The 27061-nt window shown below is 39.4% G+C and overlaps 1 protein-coding gene and 1 non-coding gene across 2 annotated transcripts; both read left to right on the top strand.

Annotated features, from left to right (window-relative positions):
- Nucleotides 1-1963: 1963 nt before the first annotated feature.
- Nucleotides 1964-2035, top strand: trnaa-ugc (transfer RNA alanine (anticodon UGC)). The gene has a single exon. It is a non-coding gene; the product is annotated as a tRNA-Ala (tRNA).
- A 12074-nt stretch (nt 2036-14109) lies between these two features.
- Nucleotides 14110-23239, top strand: snai1b (snail family zinc finger 1b). The gene is made up of 3 exons (XM_088330089.1): nt 14110-14404; nt 18510-19028; nt 21574-23239. Exons 1-3 carry the CDS (start codon nt 14320-14322, stop codon nt 21756-21758), a joined length of 789 nt encoding a protein of 262 aa, XP_088186215.1. The 5' UTR covers nt 14110-14319; the 3' UTR covers nt 21759-23239.
- The last annotated feature ends 3822 nt before the right edge of the window (nt 23240-27061 follow it).

The raw sequence follows: 27061 nt of genomic DNA, 5'->3' as shown, positions 1-27061 counted from the left end.
GAATCAAGCCAAAACCTCAGCCCCAGAAGAAAGATTTAAAAGAAGCTGACAAAATTAATGACGCTACAAAACGTAAACGGACATTAAAAGCATCGTGGAAAGAGGAGTTCACGTGGCTTGTAGCAGACGACGGAACGCAAACATTGCATGAATAAAAGGTGAGTAAATGCAGGTATATACTGATGGCAGATGGAAAACGGCGATGTCATATATATGCAATGAATGTTATAAGTAGATTTATAATAAACCTAATTTTAATGTGTTGTTTTGTTATACATTCTGATTATCATTCCTTAATACTTTGCAACAATGTTTTTTTTTCGCGATTAGTCGTCTTATTGTGTTTCAAGTTGTGAAAAATGGGGCAGGCAACTTTATGGTTGGGTGTCCGGTAACTTTTTGTCATGAGTTTCAGACACTGACCCCAGCCCTCAGTTCCCCTCTCTTGGGTCCCCTTGTTTGAACCTAAGAAGAAGTCATTTTTGTTTTAATGACCTGACGCTTGGCTTTCACGACTTGTTTAATTGTTCTTACCACTGCCAAATGCTCAATAAAATCTGGCACAAAAGATGCATATTTTACAATGTCATGGATTTTACACCCGAATTTTGTTCCCGGTGACGTTTAGCTGTTTGTTTACAAAGGTTATCCTTAACTGCACTTTGAGGTCCTGAGATAACCCATAAATACACATAATACCCAGCCAGCACAGACTCCACTTGATAGCTTCCTGACCTCCATCCAAATTACACAAGCCAGCTGACAGACGACAAAAACGCCCCTCCTGTATCCCGGGAGATTCCCTTTCGCAATCCACTTTCCAGACAGAAGAACAGGAAAGGGAACGTGTCAACTTCTCCAACTTTTCTCTCCTTTCTCTCTTTATATTACATTGTAGCTCTTCCAAAGCCTCCATGCATTTAGTCCCTTCGAGGCCTTGAAAGTGTCCTTGGGAAGGAAGCTTCTTATCATTTCAAATTTGGTTAAGGCAAAAAAGAGAAAGCAATATGTTTTGCTTGCAACATTCAAAACAAGATATCTCATATATTCAGCGTTTTTACAAACATTCTGCAAGAACAACATTAAAAGAACACTGTGTTATATTTTACCATTAGATGTTGCTGTAGTCGTGTAATGCAACTGAAAACCATAGCTGTCGAGTTATACGTTTCCCCGTTTTATATACGGTTATCGAGCATTTTTGTGTGACGTTACATGGCAGTCGGCCATACTTGGGGGTCCCACAGACTCGATTTGATGGCATCATGGGTCTACGCTACCTTAGTTGGATGTTTAAATGAAAGAGAAATGTGTCAGGCGTTGTTTTTTAAATCAAATGGCAGAGAGCAGTAATGGAGCGGCTCCCGGCTATTCGGTAGGACGTCTTGGCATGTTAGAACGTTTCGGGCAGAACACTGGTTACACCCAACCAGGATGGCCGCCACTACTTGAGTTGCCCGGATGTTGTCACGTGATCAGGAACTGTCAATAAAGGGAATTGCAATTAAAAAAAGGAAAACAATTTTCTTGGGTTGACAGGTATGAAAAACGAATGTACTTTTTCAACGCAATTTGTTGGCCTTGGCTTAACAAGGATTTTGGCCTTTGGGGTACACCTACCAACAAGACGGTGATAAATATATCAGGTCCCGCTAGATGTAAATTTCCAGACGTACGTCTACTCACGTTTACATGAATAAATATATATATATATATATATATATATATATATATATATATATATATATATATATATATATATATATATATATATATATATATATATATATATATATATATATATATATATATATATATATATATATATATATATATATATATATATATATATATATATATATATATATATATATATATACACATGAATTAATATATGTATACCATCTTGTGTAGACGTGTGACGGAACTAAAAAAACAGTAATACGTCCTTTCGATCGCAGACGGGGATGTAGCTCAGTGGTAGAGCGCATGCTTTGCATGTATGAGGCCCCGGGTTCGATCCCCGGCATCTCCAAAGTTCTTTTATTTACTCCAAAGGCCTTTTATTTAACACATGGTGTTTCAGTCGATAGGATTCTTATTCTTAACAGTGCCCCAAGTACTAACTATTTACAATACTATATTCCACTTTTGATTTATCATAGTTGGAGAGCAGTTAGACAACAAAACGCAATATGTTAGTTAATAACCAATTCAAGAAACTGTCGAAAGTGTTTCAAAAACATATTGCTCTTAAAGCACGCTTGTTTTATATTAGTATTTTATTTTTACATGACAAATGTAGTTTGTTTATGATTTAAATTAAGGGTATAGTACTTCAACGATTGTTCATCTGTCGTTGGCTGCCCTCTAGTGTTTTTTTCAAAAGTGTTTAGGATTCCGCAGTTCCCCTTTTAAACACTCGATGACGCCAGATAGCTAGTCATCAAACTAGGGAGGGCTCCTAATGAAATAATTTGATACTCTTAAATACATTTCTAATGGGCAGCACGGCGGCGCAGTGGTTAGCGCGTGTGCGGCACAGTTCTGAGGTCGTGGGAACCTCCTGCGTGGGTTCAAATCCAGCTCCCGGCCTTACTGTGCGGAGTTTGTATGTTCTCCCCGTGCTTGCGTGGGTTTCCTCCGGGCACTCCGGTTTCCTCCCACATTCCAAAGACATGCATTTCAGGTGAATTGGCCGGTCCAAATTGTCCCTAGGTGTGACTGAGCGAGTAAGTTGTCTGTCCCCGTGTGCCCTGCGATTGGCCGGCAACCAGTTCAGGGTGTCCCCTGCCCACTGCCCGATGATTGCTGGGATGGGCTCCAGCACCCCCGCGACCCTACTGAGGATAAGCGGTGCAGCTGATGATGAATACATTTCTAAATAATATAAGCTTTGGCATACCAATCTGAAGTATTTAATTTCAAGCAGAAAAGCACAAGTAATTGTTTTAAAAGTTGGCATTTATCGATTATTCCAAAACGCAATTTCAGGTTACAAAACAGCATTTCAAACTGTATTTGCAATTTTAAAATTGTTTTTCAAACTATGCTTCTGATTCCCACAAGCGCCTCCAGAAATTTTCGTTGCGGTGGCTGAATGAAGACACTTGAATTTTAGGTGGTAAACTAAGTGTAAAATAATTTACTGACATTAATTTGGGATTAGGGATCTTTATTTATCAAAGGTGGTGTTAGTAACTTAAAAATATTTTACTTGCTGACCACATCTCCTGGCTTAAATCATCAGTGCAGTTTATTTTGTTGCACATGCAAGTGTGAGAAATTTCTAGTCTCATTTGAATACTTTCGTTTTGGGGGTTTGAATTGGCATTTGGACTGTTTTTGAAACGGTCCTTTTCTTACTTTCTCATTTTTCATCGTACAACTAAAGAAACCACAAATACTCCCACAAATCCCTCAGGCTCCTTTCCTTTAGCGTAAAGCGCTTTGTTGCCGGAACACAGATGATAAAATTAAGATAAATGTAGATAGGCGCAGTTAAAAAAATAAATAAAATAAATAAATATATATATATATATATATATATATATATATATATATATATATATATATATATATATATATATATATATATATATATATATATATATATATATATATATATATAATAAATAAAGCAAATATCTATTTTAAACTCTTATTGGGAAAGCCACAAACTACGCACCTACCTGAGGGTGGCTGGTAAATTTGAAGGAGTAGTCGTGTACAATGCTAGATGGCATTGTTCAAGATACAACTCAAACTCTGGTAGAGACAGTTTGTATTAATTAGTGCTCCAAAAACTGAATTGAAAAAAAAAAAAACCTCCATTGATATAAATAATAAGCAAAAATACATTAACTTTTCAAGAATGATTTTAAAAAGCAGTGGTTCTCAAATAGTGGGGCGGGCCCATTTTAGAAAATAGTTGTGAAGCACTGACGTATAGGGACCTAAAATAATTGTCCACCATCTTGCTGGTACGGGTAACCCAAAAAAACAAAAAATCTTGCGAAATGCCTGGCAAAAAATTAAAAGAATAATGGCACGGTTTGGTCACTTGGAGTCTACATAGTTTGTATTCTTTCTTACACTTTTTGCACTCATTTCAGTTGCAATACACAACACATAGACATCTAGTAGTCCATTAATACACACAGTACTGTTAAAATCAGGGTATTACACATCGATTGGAATTTCAAATTGGTGTGTTGATTACGGTTTAGGGCAGGGGTCCCCAATCATTTTCCTGTGAGGGCCATACAGCTTTTCCGTTCTCTGGTGTAAAACTGTGAGTTGTGTGTGATTCCAGGGATGCTTAAATGTAAACATGTATTGTTTTCCAGAAAACCACCATCAAATAACTATTCTGAATTCTTCAGAGAACGAAAGTCAGAAAATAAAAAATAACATTATCAAGGATTTAAATAAGAATCAAATAACACTTCACAGAAAAAGTCCATGGAATAGAAACATTCTATGGATAGGTACAAGATCACTTTAGTCGTCAGAGCTCTGAAGCACCAGGGGCATACATACAGTAGATGACTTGCAAAAAAAGCAGTTGATTTGATATCATTATCACTCTATTTTGAGTCATGTTACCAGGGACAAATGTTTATTTGGTTGTGCATTTCACACATTGCAATGACAATAAATTTTATTCCAAGCTTTGTAAGTGAGTGACAACATAATGTAAGTTCTTCTCTGTTGGCATGACTAAAGATAGTGTGATACTAAGGAAAATTCCAATACCTTTTCACATGTCCTCTGTATCACTGGTAGTTGAGTGGTGAGAGTTTGGTGCTCTTACCACTGAAACCTGGGTTTAAAGCCCGTCACAAACAAACATAAGCAGCCAAACTTTGAGTTCTTATTAAGGTAACAAAAAAACCATGTCGAAATGTTTTCTGATATTGTTTAGGGGTGCCGGACAAAATGTGGAGGCGGTTGTAGTTTGGGGAAGGTTTTCAAGAAGAGTTGATGGTTTTAAATAGAAGAAAACAATGAATTTCTAACTTTTAAATTAATGTATGTTTATATTTGAAAACGTGGATTAAGATCCATCACTCCTGTATCATACTAAATGTATTTAAAAGCATAAGATATGCGTTATTCTGGGGGTTGGAATAATAAATAACGGCATATCCATTTATATTCAGGTCTTTTTGCAATGTTTCAACAATTTTGTTTTCTTTTCCAATTTGTTAAGTCAGTCTAGGCTTCAGCAGCACCATTTTGATTACATACATTCACCCCTATTCGAGTGTAAATAGAATAGATTGAGGGAGCGCGCAGACTTCTTCGGGTGAGAACTAGAACCTTATCTTCCTCCATTGCCCGGCGACATACAAATGCAAAAACAACAAACAGCACAACCTTGTAGATCGCATCTATAATAAGAGGCCTTGGCAACCTTTCAGATTCATTGGGGCGTCTGCATAACGAAGGAAGCCCAACCACCAAGTTGTCAAATGGAAATGCGGCCGTTGTCCGAACGGCCCGAATGTGTTGAATGTCGACCATGCGTTTGAGGATTAAAAGCTTTGACATGCAAAATTGGACTTTGCCACCTGCACGCAAAACACTTGACTCAAGGTGCGATGGCTTTTTATTTCAGCAGAACGTATGGCTTCTAATGGAGGCCTCTCGAATGAAGGGCGAAAATATTTAGGGAAGGTTTCGATTGCTGGATCGCTTGAAATGTATTTTTTCCTTTTTATGACCTTACCAGGTCTATCTATTATCTGCACCACTTTTCCTCCGTAGGGTCCTGCAGTGCTGGAGCCCATCCCAGGACACCCTGAACTGGTTTCCATTCACAGGTCACACAGAGACAACTCACTTGCTCATTTACACCTAGGGACAATTTGGACTGAACAATTAACCTGATGTGGATGTCTTCTGAATGTAGGGGGAAATTGGACTTCCTGGAGGAAACCCACGTAAGCCCGGAAAGAACATGCAAACTCACCACTGGGAGGCTGGTAGGTGGATTTGAACCATGACCTCAGAACTGTGCCGCAGACGTGCTAACCATTCAGCTGCCGTGCCGACCGTCAACTAAACCATTGAACATAAAAGATTATGTGAAGTATGAATTACACTTCAACTGTTTTTTAATCATTGAACATTTTAAAAAGCATTCATGTGACTTTTTTTGAAAGTGAACATTGTTCAAGTGAGATCTTCCTCTCGTGATTTGTTTCAAAGGACAAATATCGTCACATTCTAAGCAAGGTCTCTCTAAACAATAGGCAATAATTGTTTACATCTTAACCCTGGATTTTTTCTTATAAAATCAAAGAGGTTTTTGATGCATACGATTGCTAATGTTGTCTTTATGAAAAACATACTTCTTCATATTCCACAATCACTTATGGTCTATGGTGGACTTATAAGGAAGACGAGAAACACACGAGGAATTTACAAGCATTCAAAGCTCAGGCGTCTGAGGTTTTTTTATGTTCATCATGTTTGAAGTCGAAGATTTATTTTTTTGGGGGGAAATGGGAATTTTACTAGTATCACTAAAAAAAGCTCCTAAAACTTGATAAAGCTGCGTAAATCTCATACTTAAAAGTTTGGCAATACTGTAATATCCGCTACCTTGCGTTTTGTACTTTGAGAAAAAAATTGAATTTAAAAAGTTGTAAAAAATACAAACAAAAATTGAAGCCTTGTGTATTGGATGCAGAAACACATTTTTTTTCGGTTCGGTCTGCTGAAGCACGCCATTGCGGACCTCCAAAAATTAATTCCGTCGTTGACAAATGAGAGCAAGGGCCGAAAGGGCAAATTTGTGTCGTTCATGGTGGCTCTTAATCTCCGGTTCTTTCTGCCAAAAATGAACTGTGGCCATGCAGCCGCCATCCATGATCCCCAGTCCCCTATTGCTGCAAGCATGGGCCAGAGCACATTTTGCTTAGGTCTGGCAACTGCTTTCCGCCGTTCTGCCCACCCAAAAATAAACTGCACCCGTGCAGCCACGATCCATTCCAGCTGATCGCATATTGTTGTGAGCAGGGACTAACAGCTATTTTTTTCAGGCCTGGCAGCTCTTTTTCACTGTTCTGTTTACCAAAAATTCAACTGTAGTTGTGCAACTGCGATCCGTTATCCCCGATCCCGTGTTGTTGCGAACAGGGACTGGAAGAGTGTACTTTTCCAGACCTTTCAAAACTGTTTTTGCTGTTATTTCCACCTAAAATGAACTTCACCTTGTGGCCCTATAATCCATCATCCACTATCACTTATTGCTTTGAGCCGGGACTGGAACTTTCGTTGGGAGGCGTGCCGTTCTGGCTCTCTTATGAAATGCCTGCCCATGATCCCCAGTCGACTATTGCTTACAGTAAGAGCATTTCTTTTAGGTTCAGGCTACTGTAGAGTGCTTTACAATTCCACTGTTTTGATTGCAAGCGAGGACCAGAAGACCCTCATTTTTTGAGCCTGACGGTTTTGTTTTACCGTTCTGGCCACCAAAAGTGAACTGCAATCGTGCATTTTCTCTGATTGTTTCCATGCACGGGCTGGTTGTTCTTAGTTTTAATCTAGGAGGAAAGTGGTGCAAGTAAGAACAGGACTAGGTCAAATAAAGTCCAAATGCCATCCCAAACCTCAAAAAGATGAGAAAGGAATAGTTTATTCGAGTGAGTCTAAGAGAGACACGTACGTGCACGCGGCACACAGCCAGCTTGACAGAGGTTGCAATGATAATTTCAGCCAGAAGATGGCATCAGCCAAGTACAATATTGTTTAAGTTACGGACACAAACTTTTGTGTCAAATGGTTGGCATGTGAGCCTGGATCGCAGTTTTCCTTTTTTATCAATCTATCATAATTTTGCTAAGTGCTTTTTACCCAAAGCCACTAGAGCAATTTAGTTTGTGCGGGAAAGAGACAAATAAAAGCAAAAAGGTGAGGTGCATTGTCAGTTTGGAATGGAAGCCCAACATTGGTTTAGGATACAAACTTGAAGGAGTTCAGATCTTTTATGGTTCTTGAACGCACGTTGACCTGCATGTAACCACACAATAAACAGCAACATGAAATAAAACAGGCCGCCTATTTGTCTTTGCTGCAATCTTTTTAAAGAAAATGCACAATCCACTACTGTAACATAGGACTTGACTGACTTTAATGCATGTTTGTGCAATTTGCTTTTTGTTTCTATTAGCGTGAAGCCCCCCTTGACCTCCATCAGTCTTTGTGGCGTCGGCGTCAACGAGCGTCTACAAGGTGTCAACCTTTTGGGCATGCCGCGACAATGGCGCCCATAGACAGGTGCACAGGCACCCCCATCCCATCGTCAACACCCCCCTTTACCCGCCCCCAACTCAGCCTTCAATTTTAAACTGCAGTAACCCTGCGATGGGAATTCCGGCTCTTTTAAGAGAACTGGCTCTTTTGGCTCGACGCACTAAAGAGCTGGCTCCTTAGCTGTAAAACAGATTTTTGTTGTTTGAATCAATGTGACATTATGTATAGAAATGATAAATAATTCATTTGAAATGTTTTATACTAGTGCAGGGGCGAGTTAAGGTTAAGAGTTTTGGGGGTGCTGAGTACCCAGTGGTTTAGGCTAGTTACATTTATTTTTCCATTTCACAGCTAAATGAAGACAGTATGCAAGCTGAGTGTTTTCTTTAGAAGTTATATATAATTTGTTCATGGCAACCTTATTTGGATATTTGACTTGCCTATGGAAGATGCATGTTATTGATTATTGTAAATACGTAATATCAGTGAATGGAAGCAACAAGCATGGTTAGACAGCCTTATTTCAACACACAATTTCTCTATTATATAGAAACCCTGTGGGTGAGGCCTAGGCCACTTTAAATCAATATTGGTGTGTGGCACCTGGGGTAATTTCAAACCCGTAACAAACACACAAGAAATTTAAAGTCAAACAGCAACAGAGAATCCCTGAAACACAGCAGCGCAGTGGTAAGGTTTTGGGATCAAACCTTCCTGTGTGGAGTTTGCATCTCCTGTGCTTGTGTGGGTTTCTTCGAGGCACAGGTTTCCTCCCACATTCTAAACACATGAATGTCAGGTTAATTCGCTGGTCAAAATTGGCCTTAGGTGTACATATTTTTATATATGTATATCGAAACAAAGCAAAAGGATAATAGAAAGGTATGAAAACACACACCATGTATTTGTTTCATGTTTTGAAGCTCTTTTATGATTTTTTTGAAAAAAATATATCATACTTTTGCAGGGCTTGGGCTACGTACAAGTTTCAGGTTACAAAGCTACTCCCAGAACAAAATAAATTTGTGAGTAATGGTACCACTGTATTTAGAGCGATACTATGAATCATGGTGCAAGTTTTGCATTGTTCTAAAATCATTGCGCTTGAATTTTCTGCAGTTGAGATCTGTATTTCCTCTCCTCTGGACACACCCCTGACACCTCTCCCCCCAAGGGATTGTCACATTTCACGCCACCTGCAGCCACAACATTTCGAGCTGGGATAATGATAGGAGTTTTTTTCCCCTTTCAATTGTCAGCTGGGTCCATGCTGTGAGCTACCGGGGAATGAGAAGAAATAGAACAGAGCTTCTGTGTTTAATATTATGGTTGCTTTAGCCCGCAGCAACAAGTTTAGAAAAAGCCATTCTAAAATACTCACAAAAAAGGACATCCTACCGATTTACGCATGTAGAAAAGATCTAGACTATTGATATTAAATTTAGCTCCTTTAGAGAATTAAGAACTTGTTTTTATATTGTAAAAAATATGCTTGAAAACAAAAACACTGTATATAGTTAAACAAGAAAATGCAGTTGAATTGAATGTGTTTATTGTCACAGACAACGTTGTGAAACATCATATGCAACAAGATTGGACATGGCAATTCAGGGTAAACGTGTGATAAAGATTTCAATTTAAAAAAAGAAACATGATAACAAACAGAAAATCATAGTTAAAACGTAGTGCTTATAGACTAGAGTAACAGCTTATTTTTCGTGAATGAAAAGAATAGTGCAAAGTAACAATAGTGCAATACAAATAAGTGCAATAACATTCAGCAGCAACAAAAAAAACGGTAAAGGTATATGATACAGTGAAGAAAATAAGTATTTAAACACCCTTCTATTTTGCTATTTCTCCCACTTGGAAATCATGGAGGGGTCTGAAATTTTCATCGTAGGTGCAAGTCCACTGTGAGAGAGATATTCTAAAAAGATCACAATGCATGATTTTTTTTCCAATTTATTTGTGTGATACAGCTGCAAATAAGTATTTGAACACCTAAAAAATTAATGTTAATATTTGGTACAGTAGCCTTTGTTTGATATTACAAAGGTCAAATGTTTCCTGTAGTCTCTCACCAGGTTGCACACACTGCTGGGGGTATCTTGGCCCTGTCCTTCTGTTAGATCTTCTCTAGATCAATCAGGTTTCTGGGCTGTTGCTGAAAAACACGGAATTTAAGCTCCCTCCAAAGATTTTCGATTGGGTACAGGTCTGGAGACTGGCTTGGCCATACTAGAACCTTGACATGCTTCTTACGGAGCCACTCCTTGGTTTTCCAGGATGTATGCTTCAGGTCATTGTCGTGTTGGAAGATCCAGCCACGACCCATCTTCAATGCTCTGACTGAGGAAAGGAGGTTGTTCCCCAAAATCTCACAATACACGTCCCCAGTCATCCTCTCTTTAATGCAGTGCACTTATTTGTTTGCAAAAACACTATTGGGACACCATGCCCAGTTTTTTAAATAAGGAACATAATTGGTATAACTAGCCCGTTTTAGGGGGTTACTCAAGCACCCCCAAATCCAACCCAAGCACCCCCAAAAATTATAGCTTTTTAAAAACAATTTTCCTTAATAAAGTTCAGAATAAGCTTCAATATCATTAAAAATTCTAGATTTTTAAAAAAAGAAGTGAATGCAGCGTCGGAAATACTCCACTGCCTTGAAATGGTTGAGTCTATTTGATTCCTAGCACCGTATTTTAGTATTTCTGCAGTAGAATTTTTGTAGTATTTCTATCGTAGAATCTTTGTCGTATATCTGTAGTATTACTGTAGTTGTATTTTTGTTGTATTGCTGTAGACATCATTTTGTAATATTGCTGTCCTTTTACTGTATTTTTATTTTTGTTGTATTCTTTGTAGTATTTATGCAGTTGTATTTTGTAGTATTCCTGTAGTAGAATCTTTGGTATTCCTTTGTTATTTTAGTAGTCTTACTTGAATTGTTTTTGTAGTATTATTAAAGTGTTCTTTAGTCAATTTTTTTGTAGCATTTCTGTAAGACTTTTAAAGTACTAATGTACCTTTGATAGTATTTTGAGGTATTTCTACAGTAGTATTGTTGTAGTATTTCCATAGTTTAATGTTTGTCATGTATCTGTAGTATTTCTGTCGTAATATTTGTATTTCTGTAATATACTGGACTGTCTCAGAAAATTAGAATATTGTGATAAAGTTCTTTATTTTCTGTAATGCAATTAAAAAAACAAAAATGTCATACATTCTGGATTCATTACACATCAACTGAACTATTTCAAGCCTTTTATTATTGGAATATTGCTGATTTTGGCTTACAGCTGAAAAAAACTCAAAAATCCTATCTCGAAATATTAGAATACTTCCTCAGACCAAGTAAAAAAAATAATTTTATAACAGCAAAACTAAATCAAACATTTGAAAATGTCCATTGATGCACTCAGTACTTGGTTGGGAATCCTTTTGCACGGATTACTGCATCAATCCGGCGTGGCATGGAGGCAATCAGCCTGTGGTATTGCTGAGGTGTTATTGATGCCCAGGATGCTTCGATAGAGGCCTTCAGCTCATTTGCATTTGTAGGTCTGGTGTCTTTCATCTTCTTCGTAACTATACCCCACAAATTCTCAATGGGGTTCAGGTCAGGGGAATTAGCAGGCCAATCAAGGACAGTGATGCCATGGTCAGTGCACCAGTTACTGGTGGTTTTGGCACTGTGGGCAGGTGCCAGATCATGCTGGAAAATGAAATACTCATCTCCATAGGGCTTTTCAGCAGATGGAAGCATGTAGTGCTCTAAAATCTCTTGGTACACAGTTGCATTTACTCTGGACTTGATGAAACACAGTGGACCAACACCAGCAGCTGACATGGCTCCCCAAACCATTGCTGACTGTGGGAACTTCACACTGGATTTCAAGCAACTTGGATTTTGCTCCTCTCCAGCCTTTCTCCAGACTTTGGCGCCTTGACTTCCAAATGAAATGCAAAACTTGCTTTCGTCTGAAAAGAGGACTTTGGACACCTATGCAACTGTCCAGTGCTTCTTCTCCATAGCCCAAGTCAGACGCTTCTTCCGTTGTCTTGAGTTCAGAAGTGGCTTGACCATGGGAATACGGCTATTGTAGCCCATTTCCCGGACACGTCTGTGAACTGTGGCTTTTGATACCTGGACTCCAGCTTCAGCCCACTGTCTTTGAAGCTCCCTCAAATTCTGGAAGCGGCTCTTCTTCACAATTTTGTTAAGGCTGCGGTCATCTCTCTTGGTTGTGCAGCGTTTCCGGCCACATTTTTCCCTTCCAACAGACTTTTTGTGGATATGCTTTGAAACTGCACTCTGTGAACAGCCTGCTCTTTGAGAAATTTCTTTTTGTGTCTTACCCTCCTGATGGAGGGTATCAATGATGGTCCTCTGGACAGCAGTCAGATCAGCAGTGATTTAGTTTACTGAACCAAGCTGAGTGTTTTTAAGGCTCAGGAAACCCTCGCAAGGTGTTTCGAGTTAATTAAATGATTCAGGTGATTAGTTGAATAGCCTACTTGTATACTTTTTCATGATATTCTAATATTTTGAGATAGGATTTTTGAGTTTTCTTAAGCTGTAAGCCAAATTCAGCAATATTAAAATAATAAAAGGCTTGAAATAGTTCAGTTGATGTGTAATGAATCCAGAATGTATGACATTTTTGTTTTTTTAATTGCATTACAGAAAATAAAGAACTTTATCACAATATTCTAATTTTCTGAGACAGTCCAGTAGTGTTACTGTAGTGTTATTTTTTTAGGATTTCTGTAAAAGTATTCTGGAGTATTTCTATACGAATACCTTTGTAGTATTTCCTAAGTATGTTTTCAATAATACTGTTGTTGTATTTTTGTAGTACAGTATTTCTTTTGTAATATTTCTGTAAAGTTTTTGAATCATAGTATGTTTTTGTCGTATTTATATAATGTTTTTTTCTCATCAGAATTAGGACAAAATAATATGTTGGACACTGTTTTTAAGCACTAAATTTGATTTTTAGTTTTGTAGTAATTCTGTGGTATCCTTGTAGTATATTTGTTGTATACACACAAAGGGACAGTTTGGGCAAAGTTGGTACAAAATAAACCTTATTACTGGTGTCCTATTTACTATTATATATACTATATTCATTATATATTAGTTTAGATATTAGTTTGCTCATCCCCAATCTATGTGCTCAGTACCCCTAACGCTCTGAACCTAAAATCGCCCCTGGAGTACACGCACACACATACAGAAGGAGAGGCATGTTAGAAAATGATGCATTCATTTCAACACAAGAATGCTATAATTTTGGGGGTGCTTGGGTTTAATTTGGGGGTGCTCAATGGGTTAGTTACGCTCATGCTATATATTTTAACAGTTTTGTACAATAATATATATATATGGTGTTGATCTATAACACATTACTTAAAATAAACAAAAATAAAAGCTACTGGGGGAACAATTCATTAAATAACTATATTGTTTATTTTGTCGTTTTCCTGAGGACCCGATGACGGATTTGTGCAATTATTTACAGTACCTGCGGGAAACACGAAAATTAGGTTTAAAGAAACGTTTTAGAGGGCAAACATTTTTTAACATAGTTTTGCAATTTATTTGAATTTAGATTCATTTTGAATGCTCCATTGTTGCCTTTCTTCACGCCCGACCGCTCCTACGATGGAGCCATTAAGGGCGTGAAATGCACAATTAGATTTGCAGCGCTGTGCACGCTTGCACGCGCACACACACCGGTCACTCGGTCACCTGCGGGGAATCGAGCCGCCGATGGCGCCTGGACACGCCTCAGGCAGGCGGGCGTGGGCGATCGTGGACGCGCCCACCCACCCAAACGCTTCCTTCCCATTGCTGCTGGTCACTATATGAGGAGACGACGAGGCTGCATTCATTTCTTCTTGGTGCACTTCAGGAGCCTTGTCGGATGTTGCGTGAGTCTGCGTGCCGTGCCGTGCGTGGGTTGGTTTTGTTTTTCTTGACCCCAAAAACTTGTCCAAGTGAGTAAGACACTTCCGCGGGAAGTCCTACTCGAGTCCACGATGCCTCGATCGTTCCTCGTCAAGAAGTATTTTTCCAGCAAGAAACCAGCATGCTACAGAGAGAGCCCACTGGACAGCCAAAGTGGTAGGTTGAACTTCTATCCGTGAAAAGCCGCAAAATCTGAAACGAGTTTGGCGTGTTTTTGGGTCGAAGTTCCACGAGGGTCTTTTGAAAGGTGGTATGGGCATCAACTGTGCAACTCAAATGCGGGAAGGGGGCCACAAGTTTTTGCATTTTAGTCAGGGGCCACATTGCACCTATAAAAGGGTTCTGGTCATGTACAAATTGGTTTCTTCCCCACAGCCATTACCACCCTAAACAGACACCGGACAAAAACTGAAAACTGTTGCAAAAAAACTACCTCACACGTATGTAAAATGGTACTCACGTACATGCTGTCTGCACTATGTTTGTTCACTGCTCAAACAGACACCGCACAAAAAAACAAAACAAAAAAAAAAACCTGAAAACTCGTGCCAACACTACCTCATACGAATATAATGTTACTCATCTTGTTCTTGCACATGTCGACTGCACTACGTTTAATGCTCAAATTGCACAATGTCTGACCATTTCCTGTTTCATGCTGACTATTTTTGCACTATGATGACTTTGCACCAAATGCAATATTGCACAACCGTTACGATACCAACGTTATCACGACAACCCTGTATGTAACATCCCACATGCCGACATTTCTTGTGTAAATACCATGTAAATTATAACTATAGCCTTACCCCTCTTGTCTTATAACATTATCTTCTCTGTTCCTTTATCTTCTTGCTCATACCTCACTATGAATGTGTAAAACTGGAGTGTCATGCCCAATTTCGTTGTCACAATATGTTAGCCCATTTGTAACAATGACAATAAAGGTATATTCTATTCTATTCTATTCAACATGTTTTATCTTGTTTACATTCTAATGTTAAAATGTAAAAAAATGGCAGATTTTGTAAAAAAGAAAAGAAAGTGTTTTTCAGTCATCCGCTCTATATTTTTAATTGATTCCCAGCTTATCTTTATCTGTTTTTTCTTGTTAATTTGAAGATATTTGTATGTTTCTTTATTAGATGATGAATAATTTTCTTAAGATTCACTTCTGGACAAATTTCGAAAATGATACTTCAATTTCTGGAATAGAAATTATGGCCGTACTCAGCGGAATGATCTAGCCTCCGGTACATTTGAAAATATTGATCTTAATTAACGACGAAATCGTAAAATAAAATAATAACGAAGGAAATATTTTGCTTCGAAAAGCAGATTTTTCCGATTAAGTTTTTTTTTAAAGTGAGAACAAAATGCTCGTCCAGTGAGTACACCGAAGCGACATAAGTGCAACAAATTCTTTTGAGAGGTTTAATGTGCGCTAAAAAATAACCCTCCCCAAAACTAAACGTTATTGATGTGCTTACGCGTGTCTTTATCATCCCAAAGCAACAAAACAATAGACTCACTCAGTCAGGAGTTTAATATTCAATGTAAGCACCACTATCCCATATCTGCCATCTAGTGTTGAATAGTGTTAGTACAACCTGCTGCTACAGTTTGGATATAGTGTATTTTCAGTCTTTTTCCCATCTGTGAACTAAAGTATCAAAAAATACTTTGTTGTTTGGATCCAGTGCCAACACAGCAAAGCCAGGTCTGCTATCTAGTGGTGAATTGTGGTATTGCAACCTGATGCTACAGTCAGGTTACAGCAATTGTTATATTTTCCCATATGTTACCCAGAATGTTTTCGTTAAATATATTTTTTTCTCCAACTATTTACTGTTGCATTGTCCTTTAAAGGGATGGTATGTCTTATTTGACCACTAGATGTCGCTATATTTTTGTGCTGAAAAAAAGGGAGATTACAAAATATGGTGGCTTAAAGTGACGAAACCACACAAATTTAGTTGTAATTTCTGTTTCTGCCCATCGCTCACAAGGTTTTTGTCATTTTTGGGGCTCTGTAGGAGCAAGGTGGGAGACAAATATGTCAACTCCCTCTAGGTGAGGCTCGTGTTATACAAGATGAATGCAAATCTATTTACTATTTAAAGCACGGTGCCAAACAGGCGGCCTGCGGGCCAGATCAGGCCCGTTAAGGGATTGAATCCAGCCTGCGAGACAACACTCAGAGAAGCGCAAGAGAAAACCAAGCTGCAGGTTGAAATATGTCAACTTGATGTTGCCAAAGCCAGATACCTCGAACAAAGACACTGTACTTGTATTTATTTCTCTCTCTCTTTTCCACCCCTTTTCTCCCACTCTTTGTCTCTTTCACTCTCTGTGTCACTTTTTCTCTTCCTTTGTTGCTCTTTGTCTCTTTCTCTCTCTCTTGTCTTTTAACCTCTTTTGCTCTAACTTCCTTTTTTTCCTTTTCTCTTTCTCTCTTCCTGCCCTTCGCGCTTGTTTTCTCTTTTATCTCCTTCTGTCTTTCTATTTCTCTTTGAATTTCTTTCTTACTCTCCCTTTCTTTTCCCCCTCTCACGACTTTTTATCCATTTTGTTTCTCACGCTCTCTCTCCCTCTCTCTCTCTTTTTTTCTTTGTCCCACCCTCTTTCCTTTTCCCTCCCTATTTCTTTTATTTCTTTCTCTCTTTTTCTTTCTCTTTAATCTACTAGTCCGGCCCTCGACAGAATGTTTGATCTATTGTGTGGCCCCCGAGTTAAAATGAGATCGACACCCCTGATTTAAAGGGACATTGCGTGTCATAGAGCTCTTCCTAGTGGTAAAAGCGCAATTCATTAAAAATGGGATAATAAGCAAAAATACACGAACAATTGTACAAACATGCATTTTTTAAAAATACAAATAGGTCCAGAAATGTATCCTAGAGGTAGCTAATCTGATTTTCCACCACCTTGCAGCTAATCGTTTCCCACTTAACATCCGCACAAAAAAAGAAAAAAATGGTATGGTTTGGTCACTATGAGTCTCCATAATTTTGATTCTTTCTTGTGCTTCTCGGCACTTGTTTTCAGTTGCGTGACAAAATACAGTGATATCTAGTGGTCAAATAATGCTGACTGTCTCTTTTAAGATTCAGTGTAAGCATAGCTAAGACATGTGTGCCCTCTACAATTTACAACTAGTTACAGGTAGAATGTATTGTATTTGCAGTCTTTCTCCCATTTGTTGCCCATATGAAAGAATACTTTTTGTAAAAAATCATATTCCGTCCCCACTATTTTATTCTCGCCAACACTTGCTTCACGCCTTTATAATGCTGTTCTCTCCTTAAAAATCCAATCTGAAAGATATGAAGGGGAAAGTCCATGCATCTTTTTGTATAACACCAACATAACCATAAAATCACATCTTAAACTGACATGGAGCCATTGCAGGTCAACCAAAATTGAGGTAATGTGAACTAACTTTCTCATCTTAGTAAAAAGCCTCGCTCCAGTATCTTGTACCAGCTGCAGGCAATTGATGCTAGGAGACTAAGGAGTAATACGTTACAGTAATGGGGAGGGGAGATGACAAACACGTGATTAGCATCAGACTGGGACAGTATAGGGTGAATTATTGCAATGTTGTGAAAATGGATTAGTAGCACGGCGGCGCAGTGGTTAGCACGTGTGCGGCACAGTTCTGAGGTCATGAGATCAAACCTCTTGTGTGGAGTTTCCATGTTCTCCCCGTGCTTGCGTGGGTTTCCTCCGGGCACTCTGGTTTCCTCCCACATTCCCCAAAACATGCCTTTCAGGTTAATTGGTTGGTCCAAATTGTCCCTAGGTGTGAATGAGCAGAGTTATATGTCCCTGGGTGGCAACCAGTTCAGGGTGTCCCCTGCCCGAAGACAGCTGGGATGACTCCAGCACCCCCGCGACCCTACTGAGGATAAGCGGTGCAGATGATGGATGGAAATGGACTAAAAAAACTGTTCAAGTAATAGTCTTGATGTGGAACTGAAGAGTCAGATTTGGGTCAAATGCGAGTGAGACTATGTATTTGTGCATGAATAAACCGCTCCGACAAGCAAATTAGATTTCCAGTTTGGTAAGAGTTTGTCACTTCTGGTTTTAAACAACCACGTTTTCTTCTAATATTCTAAAGACTGATAATGTCTCATGTGTAAAAATAGAATGCGCGCTGATATTGACTGCTTTTTAATGTCGAAAGGTTGACATGAGCTATTTACTATTTGATCTTTCAATAAATATGAAACCCTTTCTGATTTCTTTCTGACAGCTATCGTATCGGAAAGTTTCCGCCGGGCAGACCTCCCGACCCAGCACCACAGCTTCGCCCTCAGCTGCTACCCGTCCGTTCCGTTCGCGCCTGCCCGTTCGGCCCCGAGGTCCCCGACAGACCTGTCGTCCCTCCCCCCGTCACCGCTCGGACCCCTGGACCTCAGCGGCTCCCCGTTCAGCAGCAGCGGGGATGAAGACGAGGACAACGGCCGTTCTTCAGACCCCCCTAGCCCGGACGTGGCCCGCTCTGCCTACCACTGCATGTACTGCAGCCAGAGCTACACTTGCCTGTCGGCGCTTTCCCGCCACCAGACGTCGCACCTTCACTCCCCCTCGCCGCTGCCCGTCGAGGCTTCTCGGCCCGCATTCCACTGCAAACATTGCCCCAAGGAGTACAGCAGCCTGGGCGCCCTGAAGATGCACATCCGCTCTCACACCTTGCCATGCGTGTGCCCTACCTGTGGCAAGGCCTTCTCCAGGCCATGGCTGCTAAGAGGACACATCCGCACACACACAGGTCAGACACACTCAAGTTAAGGAAACTGTATTGCCGTTTTTAACCATGCAAAAAGCGCAATTTTTGATATGATAAGCTAAATGTATGTAATATAAATATATATCGCAAAAACATTAAATGCAACCACATCTCTTGAGCAACAAGACACCTACAATTTTTTAGAAAAAATATCCCCAGAATTGGGAGGGTTACTTTAAAATTGCTAGGTCCAATGATTGAAATTTGTCGGTTAACGTGACCTCCGCAGGCACAGAAATAAATAAAAGATGTGACTGTTTTTTTCCCCTTTCTTTTGTCTTATATCTACTTTCCTATCTATATACTGAAGCCATATCCCCATAGTGGGAGGTGGCTGATGTCAAGAACACACTCACATTCCCTCCCCTTTGCTCTTCCTAACCTGACACTGAACATTGAGCCCACAGCACAACAAGGAGTGAATTGCTGTGCCATGCAACCCTTATTCAGCAGAGGGGCCCAACAACATACACCGGTCTTGGATTTAATAAGACGTAAATAAAACCAAAAAGGCGCAACAAAGGAACCAACTCTTTGGCGTATCTGATGATAAATCGGTCTTTGAAAAAATTGTTTTTATTTGTACTACAAAATACATTGATATATAGGGGGTCAAATAGTAAAAACAATATCCCATTTAAATAATTAATCAAACGAGAAAGATATTTATAACTTGACCTCTAATGCAGTGTAACTGAATAGCATTCATTATCCAAAAATCTTGCAAAAGACCGGGCAAAAAAATGCCTTTTGGTCATTTTGAGTCTCATTACAATAGTACTTTTTAGCACTTTTAGTGGTCAAATAAATCGCACTGTTCCTTTTAAGTTAAATTGAATTTTTTTTTCCCGCTTAATTTAAGGACCGTTTTTCATTTTTTAAATTAAAAAGTTAAAGGAGCTGTACGGAATTTGATTTTTAAGCCGTCTTGCGGCTTGCATCATCATTGCTTGTGGTTTAGGTTGGCGCTCGGTCTGTATTTATGGAAGGCCTTTTACTTTCAACATTTTCATGCTACTCTAAAATGTATCACTTGATGCATCCAAACTGAAGAGCAGTGTAAATTATCAATCAAAAACGCTACAAATCTTTTTCCATACAATAAGCATCAATGTCAGGTCGCTGATGTTTCCTTTAATCTTTAAGGAATGATAACAAGCAAATGCAATTTAGTTTATTAACATGGCAACCAACAATGACCCCGCCACAAAAGTCATTTTTGAACTCTGGCACTATTCTCCACAGTATGGTCGTCTCGAAATATAGAGCTTACATTTTTCGCGACGCAGCCCTCATTTTTGTTTCCTTTTGGCACAGTAGTTAATACGTGCTCATCCTTGTAATCGGCATCTTTAATAGTCACATGATCCAAAATATGTGACGAAATCAACTCAGAGCAGAACTGAGAAGGATGCAGCTGAAAAAGGCGTCATGGCACCATTGCACAGACGGCAAATTCCCCACGCGGTTAGTGCCAGGCTTAAAATGTAAGATGCATTTGAATTGGTTCATTTGTATGGCTGTTCTAGCCTTTGGCTTAAAATTCAGTGAGGTTTTTACAATCCGGTGCGCCCCGTCGTTCTGAATGGATGGTACTTTATTTACGATTACAGTAATCTTTCAGTTATCTCAGAACGCCCCGCGAAACGTGAAGATCTGCAAAGAAGAAACCTTAATTTATTACTCAAGAACAAACCAAATTAGCAGGCTCAACTATTAAATAAATAAAAGTACTTATTTGTATTTTTTTTTCTTAAAACAAAGTTACTCCTCTAGTGTCATATTATAATTTAAAAATGAATATTGCTGTCGGGCGGCACGACAGCTGGGTGGTTTGCGCACAGCACCACAGTGCAGAGGTTCAGGGTTCACGTCTAGCTACTGCAGCCTCCCAGTGTGGAGTTGGCATGATTTCCCCGATCCTGCGTGGGTTTCCTCCGGGCACTCCGGTCTCCAAAAACATCATGTCATGTCAATTGGCTGGTCCAAATCATCCTTAGGTGTGAATGAGCGAGTGAGTTGTCTGTTTCTGTGTGCCCTGCGACTGGCTGGTAACCAGTTCAGAGTGTCCCCTCCCCACTGCCCGAAGATAGCTGGGATGGGCTCCAGCACCCTCGCGACCCTGAGAATAAGCAGTGAATGGATAATGCTGTCTAATTCCATAACTTCGACTTAAAGACCTGATCCATTTCTCTTTTTATATACCTTGCCGCCATCATGTGCCTGTTTTTGAAAACTGTATTTCCCTTCCGGTTCTGTCCTACAGAAATCAAACATTTTTAAAAAGGCGCTAGGAAGCGCCAAAGACTCTCATGTGGCTCCTGGGCAGGTTTAGTGGGTGTAGAGGTCCAACTTTGTTGGAGATGGAGAGCATCTTCCTGTATTTAGGAAATCAGAATGCAGAACACAATGCACAATGAACCAGTATTACCACCTCACTAAACAATTTGCATATGATGAAAATGGTCTTGGTGGACGGCCAACTTTTTGCCCGTCAAATCTAAAACTTTCCCATTTTTCTCTGTAGGAGAGCGCCCGTTCGCCTGCACACACTGCAACCGGGCCTTTGCCGACCGCTCCAACCTTCGGGCGCACCTGCAGACGCACTCCGAAATCAAGAAGTACCAATGCAGTTCCTGCTCGCGCACATTCAGCCGGATGTCCCTGCTGCAAAAACACAACGCCTCCACCTGCGCCAACCAGGCCCACTAGATGCAGCCGCATTCCCTTTTCCGCCTCCAGGGCTTTCCCTCTCCCAGCACAAATCCGAGAGTGCCTTTTTTTTTGATTCGGGGACTGAGATTTAAGAGGAGCTGTGGCCTGTCAACAGCGCTAGCGCGTATGACACGAGAGCAGCTGGACACGCAGTTAAATCTCAGAAGCTCCCGTCGGTGCCGGCCGGTCCGGGACTCTGCCCGTGCCTTCAGCTGCTTGGGGGTGTTCTGGGTGCATCCGCGTGGATGCCATTCCTTATGATAAATTCAAGATGTGTTTGTGAGTGTTTGTTGAGACAGCTGGGTGTGAAGGTGAGTGACAGGTGACTCTCATTCAGCCGTTTTCCCAGCACCGGTTGACCCAACCACGAAACCTTGACCAAAGGGCCGAGCGTGCTCCTGCAACATGTTCTGCATTCTAATAGTAGAAAAGTAGTGAATTGATTTAGTATTTGGGTCAAATTGACCTTTATTTATGGATTGTTTTCCACTAACTAGGCAAACCGCCCCCCTCACCTCCAAAATTGTTCTAATAATGTTTGAAACAACCCTCCCAAACACTGAGTTTCGATACCAACCAACCCACAACAGTTGGCTTGCCTTTTTTACAACCCCCCGTCCTTATTTTCTCATTCTCCACAAAATATTTTTTTGGAACAAAATCTCAAAAAAGTGGATGAATCAGATAGCTCAATATAACAAAATAACCCTTAAAACTGGGTTGTTTATCCAAACTAACCCACCAAAATGTATTTTCATTTAACCCCTGCAACCCCCCCAAATGGTGTCAGTTTTCTAATATCCCTAAAAAAAATATTTTAATTTTAGATCAGGGAGTGGTTGGGCCAAAAGGGATTTTCCACGAAAACAGCAGTGATAAAATCATTCTGCTGTTCTTAAAGGGACAGTGTTTTATATTTTTTCACTAGATTTTGCTGTAATGCAACAGAAAATAAGTCCAAGGAAGATTGTTGACTACAGAGACTGAAAGTGAGCAAAAAGGCATCCCTTTTCTTCCAATCAATAAACGAGTGATGCAAGGGAAAAGTAATGCAGTTTTCATTTTTTTGTTTTGTTTGTTTTTTCTTTTTAATAATTTCATTTCTCCGTTTACTTTTGTCTTATTTCCTTTTTCCCCATTTTTCTCTTTTAATCCCTTCTATTCTCATTTCTCCTTCCAAAAGTAATGGGGTGCATTTCAGTCACTTTGAGTCTGCGTAGTTTGTCCTCTTCTATTGTTCTTTAGCACCCGTTTTCGGTGGCACGACAGAATACAGCTATATCGAGTGGGAAAATAGAACAGGAAAGTAATACTTTCCATTTAACTTTCATATCAAGGCTTTGGTCTCAAACTATCATACTGGGGGATGCAATTTGCTTCCGGGTCGTGATTTTGTGACTCCAGGTTTATATAAAGCAAACTCGAAAGCAAATGAAGTGGCTTTGCAATAAAAAAAAAGCCCACAAAACGTTTTTTTGTTTTAAAAGCTAGCCTCAAATTGATTATTTGTAACAAACTGTAGTTTATTTTAGACCTCACAAATTGATGTCATTTTGCTTGTATCCATAAAAACTGTCTTTTTGTTCCCAATTAATTTTCTTTCCTCAAAAAAACTTAAAAACTGGGTTGTCATTTGATTTACCCCCCACCCCACACACAAAAGCTGACATTTTACATGCAACTACAAAAAATGGGTCTTTTAAAATGGGAAATAAGACCAATTTCATCAAAACGACTTGATATAAAGCAACTCTCAAATCTTGTCTTTGGTTTTGGACGACCCAAAATTGTTATTTTTCACATATCCATAAAAGTTGGACCTTTTTTGTTTCAGCCAACCAACCAAAAATATATATTTCGAAATCCCGTCAAATGGTGTCATTTTGTATGTATTCTCAAAATAAGGTCTTGTTTTGAAATGACTTTCATCAGAAATGTATCTATTTCATCAAAAAAAACATAAGAACTTGTTATATCAAAACCAACCCACAAACATTGTCTTTTGTTTTGACCCCAAACTATTATTTAAACGATACCCCCCCCCACGCACACACACACACGGACACAAAAATTGGGCCTTTTTGTTTCAAATAATTCCCTCAAACTTAATTCATTCGATTGCGACTTGTTTTATACCCTAATTATGTCATTTTGCATGTATCCACAAATATTAAGTCTTTTTTTGGGGAAATTGGACCGGTGTCATTAAAATAACTCTGTAATTTCTGTAGAACACAAAGGCCTTTTTTTGGGGGGGGTTTATCGGATCAAATTCGTCTAGTGAATTGGTGTCCCTGTGGCCCGATTTTGGGTTTTTTCCTTTTTTTAGAGTGGTGTCTTGCCTTTTTTTTTCTTTTACTTATTTTTGATGTCATGATTTTATGAACCGTTTTTTTCATCATGTTGAATGTAAATAAAACATTTGTTATACAAAAAGGAAACAAAGACTAGCGTCCTTTCATTGACATTGTAAACCTGTTAATCGACAAGTATTGTAGAAAATGGCAAGTCCAAATGATGTCATTAGAGAAGGGTGTGACAGGTCCTCAATAGGAAGATGGAGATGTGTGTGTTTGAGGGGACGGCTTCTGCTTTGTGCCCTGTTGAGTGACTTGCAGGGACACCTGCACACACCTGCTGCCAACCTGTCAGGGCTGACCAGGGCCAATTTTACACCAACAAAGACGCCATTCGGCGTGTAAAGGAGAATTGGTCAATCAGTCATTCTTATTGACCTTTTTCCATGAAATGAAATAGTGACGGTAAAGATATATAGCTTGGAGCAGGGGTCTCAAACTCAATTGAGTTGGGGGCTGCTGATGCTAGGGTCCAAGTGAGGTTTGGCCAAATAGGATTTTCACAAAAATATGGCTGATACAAACATTTCGCTGTTCTTGAAGTGACAGTGTTTTACATTTGTCCGCTAGATGTCGCTGTAATGTGTAGTGCAACCAAAAAAGAGTCCAAGGAAGTCTACAAACTACAGAGACTGAAAGTGACAAATTTTTACCTAGCTTTTCTCAAAAAGACAAAAAAGGGGAAAGATTATTTTTTTTAAAGTGAATAAAAAATAAGAAAGTAGAATGAAAAACAGGTAAAGGGAAAACGAGAAGAGAAAAGAAAGGAAAGTGGGGAAAAGGAAAAAAATGAAATAAAGAAAAATAGAAGACAAAAACAAAAGAAAAAAAATCCCTTTTTTTGGGTTCTAATTCCTTTTTTTAAATTTTGTTTTCTTCTTTTTATGTCCTTTTATTTTATTTTATGCATTGCAAGATGCATTTTTGTCACTTTGAATCTATTTTGTCTTCTTCGGTTGTTCTTTCAGCACTTGTTTTTGGTGGCATGACAGAATACAGCGTCAACTAGTGGGAAAATAATACATACTGTCTCTTTAACTTTCATATTATGGCGGGGACCTCAAACTATTATCCTAGGGGGCCGAATTTGTCCCCCAGGACGCAAGTTGAATACCCCTGGCTTAGAGTTTTTGCGAAAAATGTTTTTTATCATTTCACATTTTTAAGGACTAGGTAAAGCTGGTGTCTGAAGTTCATAATATTCTACTTGCTGATGCCATCTTCTGGATTAAATCATCATTGCAGTCTCTGTCAAGCTACTTGTATTGAGTGTGCATGTACGAGTCTCTCTTAGATGCGCTCGAATAAACCTTTCTTTTTTTTAAATCTTTTTTAGGCTTTGGGTTGGCATTTTGGACTGTATTTGAAACAGACCTTTTTCTACTTTCACCATTTTCATCTTGGAACAAAAGAAAACCCCAAGCACGCGTGTAAACTCATTCTCCAAGTGTGCCCAGGCCTACACTTTTAAAGTTGCCGAGGGCGCTGGGTGAGAGAGAAGGGCTGCGCTACCAACATATGGAAGCGGCGCTTTTAGGAAATTGGTGGAGGAGTGAAGTAGTGATCCGAGGACAATAATATCGATCCGATCCAATTCCTTGCTTGGAATCTGTTATATTGATATTTGGATTGATCCGGTGAGAATCCTATTAATACCGCTTGTGACCTGCAGAAAAATTAGGCCCAAGACGTCCCCCCAGAAGATCTGATGCGTCTGGTCTCGCCATCTGCTCGGCCAAACTCTAGTTACCTCTGAGGAACTTTAGGAGGAAGTATAAGCTGAGTGCTTCTAGCTGAGAGATGCCGTGTACATATGGCAGCAATGTGTCCCCCCAATACACCCCTGCGCTCCCACCTTGCCCTCCTGACCTGCATGCACTGACGCCAGCCTGTCTTGCAGAGGTAACAATGTGTTTCCTGCAATAGCTTCTGGTGTTGAGAGGTGGAGGCGCTTGAGTGTGTTATGTGGGGGTGGCCTCAGTATGGGGGTGGGGGGTGGTTTCTCTCAGATTGCACGACTTATGTTTCTCAATGTAAACACCCGCTGCAAAAGCTTTACACATGTGCTCCCTCACACCTGCCGCGTGGATAATTTATCTATTGCCACAAACTCCTAATCAGTGTTTTGACTAATGCGTTACAAAGGAGCACGTTCCTGCAACGCAATTATTTTTGTCCGTAACGAGTACTGTAACACGTTTTGTATCTTCACTGTGGTTAGTACATGTTGCGTTACTGCGTTATTCCAGTAGTTATTAGTTTTTCTCAATTGCTTTAGTATGTTTCTCTGCTCAGACTTGAAATTAACTACTTGTTCAACATCGCATCACTAGTTCAAAAAGCAGCTTCTCTTTTCTTTGAACAAGTTGCAGATATTTTTGTACATTCATGCAAATTGTTTGGTACAATTCTCTGCTGTTGCCTAAATTATCAGCTGCATCTGTCATATTTGTCCAAATGGCTTTTCATGAGTCAGTATAGAATTGTCTCCCCACTTGCAATATATAATCATTAGCAGTGTTGGGCAGTAATTAGTTATAGTTACTCAATACTTCTTCCAAAATGTAATTGAGTTAATAACTAAATAACTCTATAGGAAAAGTAACTAGTTACCCGCAAACTATTTCTGTTACATTAAAAAGAAGTTGTCTGTCAAATAACTGTACATTTTCTGAGCAGTATTCGAGTCAGTTGAATAGAAAAGGACAGAAAGTTAAGTTATAGCACTTGTAATATTAATTGTACCTTACCGGGAACAGATTTATCCTACACTTAATGTGTAACAAAAATGAACAGTAAACAATATAATAAGATAAACATTTGCAATAAGCAATATAAAGTAAGTTTGTGGGTGCTGATTTGTAATAATTTTCATTACTTAATTTTAAATCAGTCATGAGTTTGTAATTTGCTACTAGCTTTTGCAGGTAATCCATATGGTGT

This window comes from Urocampus carinirostris, chromosome 3 (genome assembly GCF_059441175.1).
Source record: "Urocampus carinirostris isolate Australia breed hairy pipefish chromosome 3, RoL_Ucar_1.0, whole genome shotgun sequence".
Lineage (NCBI taxonomy): Eukaryota > Metazoa > Chordata > Actinopteri > Syngnathiformes > Syngnathidae > Urocampus > Urocampus carinirostris.
The sequence above is the reverse complement of the archived record's forward strand: the minus strand, read 5'-3'. Positions and strand labels throughout refer to the sequence as shown.

What these genes read in the sequence shown, in the direction of transcription:
- snai1b (XM_088330089.1), top strand. Translation starts at nt 14,320, where the DNA reads ATGCCTCGATCGTTCCTCGTCAAGAAGTATTTTTCCAGCAAGAAACCA. An exon ending in CCCACTGGACAGCCAAAGTG is followed by an intron (nt 14,405 to 18,509) that starts GTAGGTTGAACT and finishes TCTTTCTGACAG; the next exon opens with CTATCGTATCGGAAAGTTTC. An exon ending in ACACATCCGCACACACACAG is followed by an intron (nt 19,029 to 21,573) that starts GTCAGACACACT and finishes TTTTCTCTGTAG; the next exon opens with GAGAGCGCCCGTTCGCCTGC.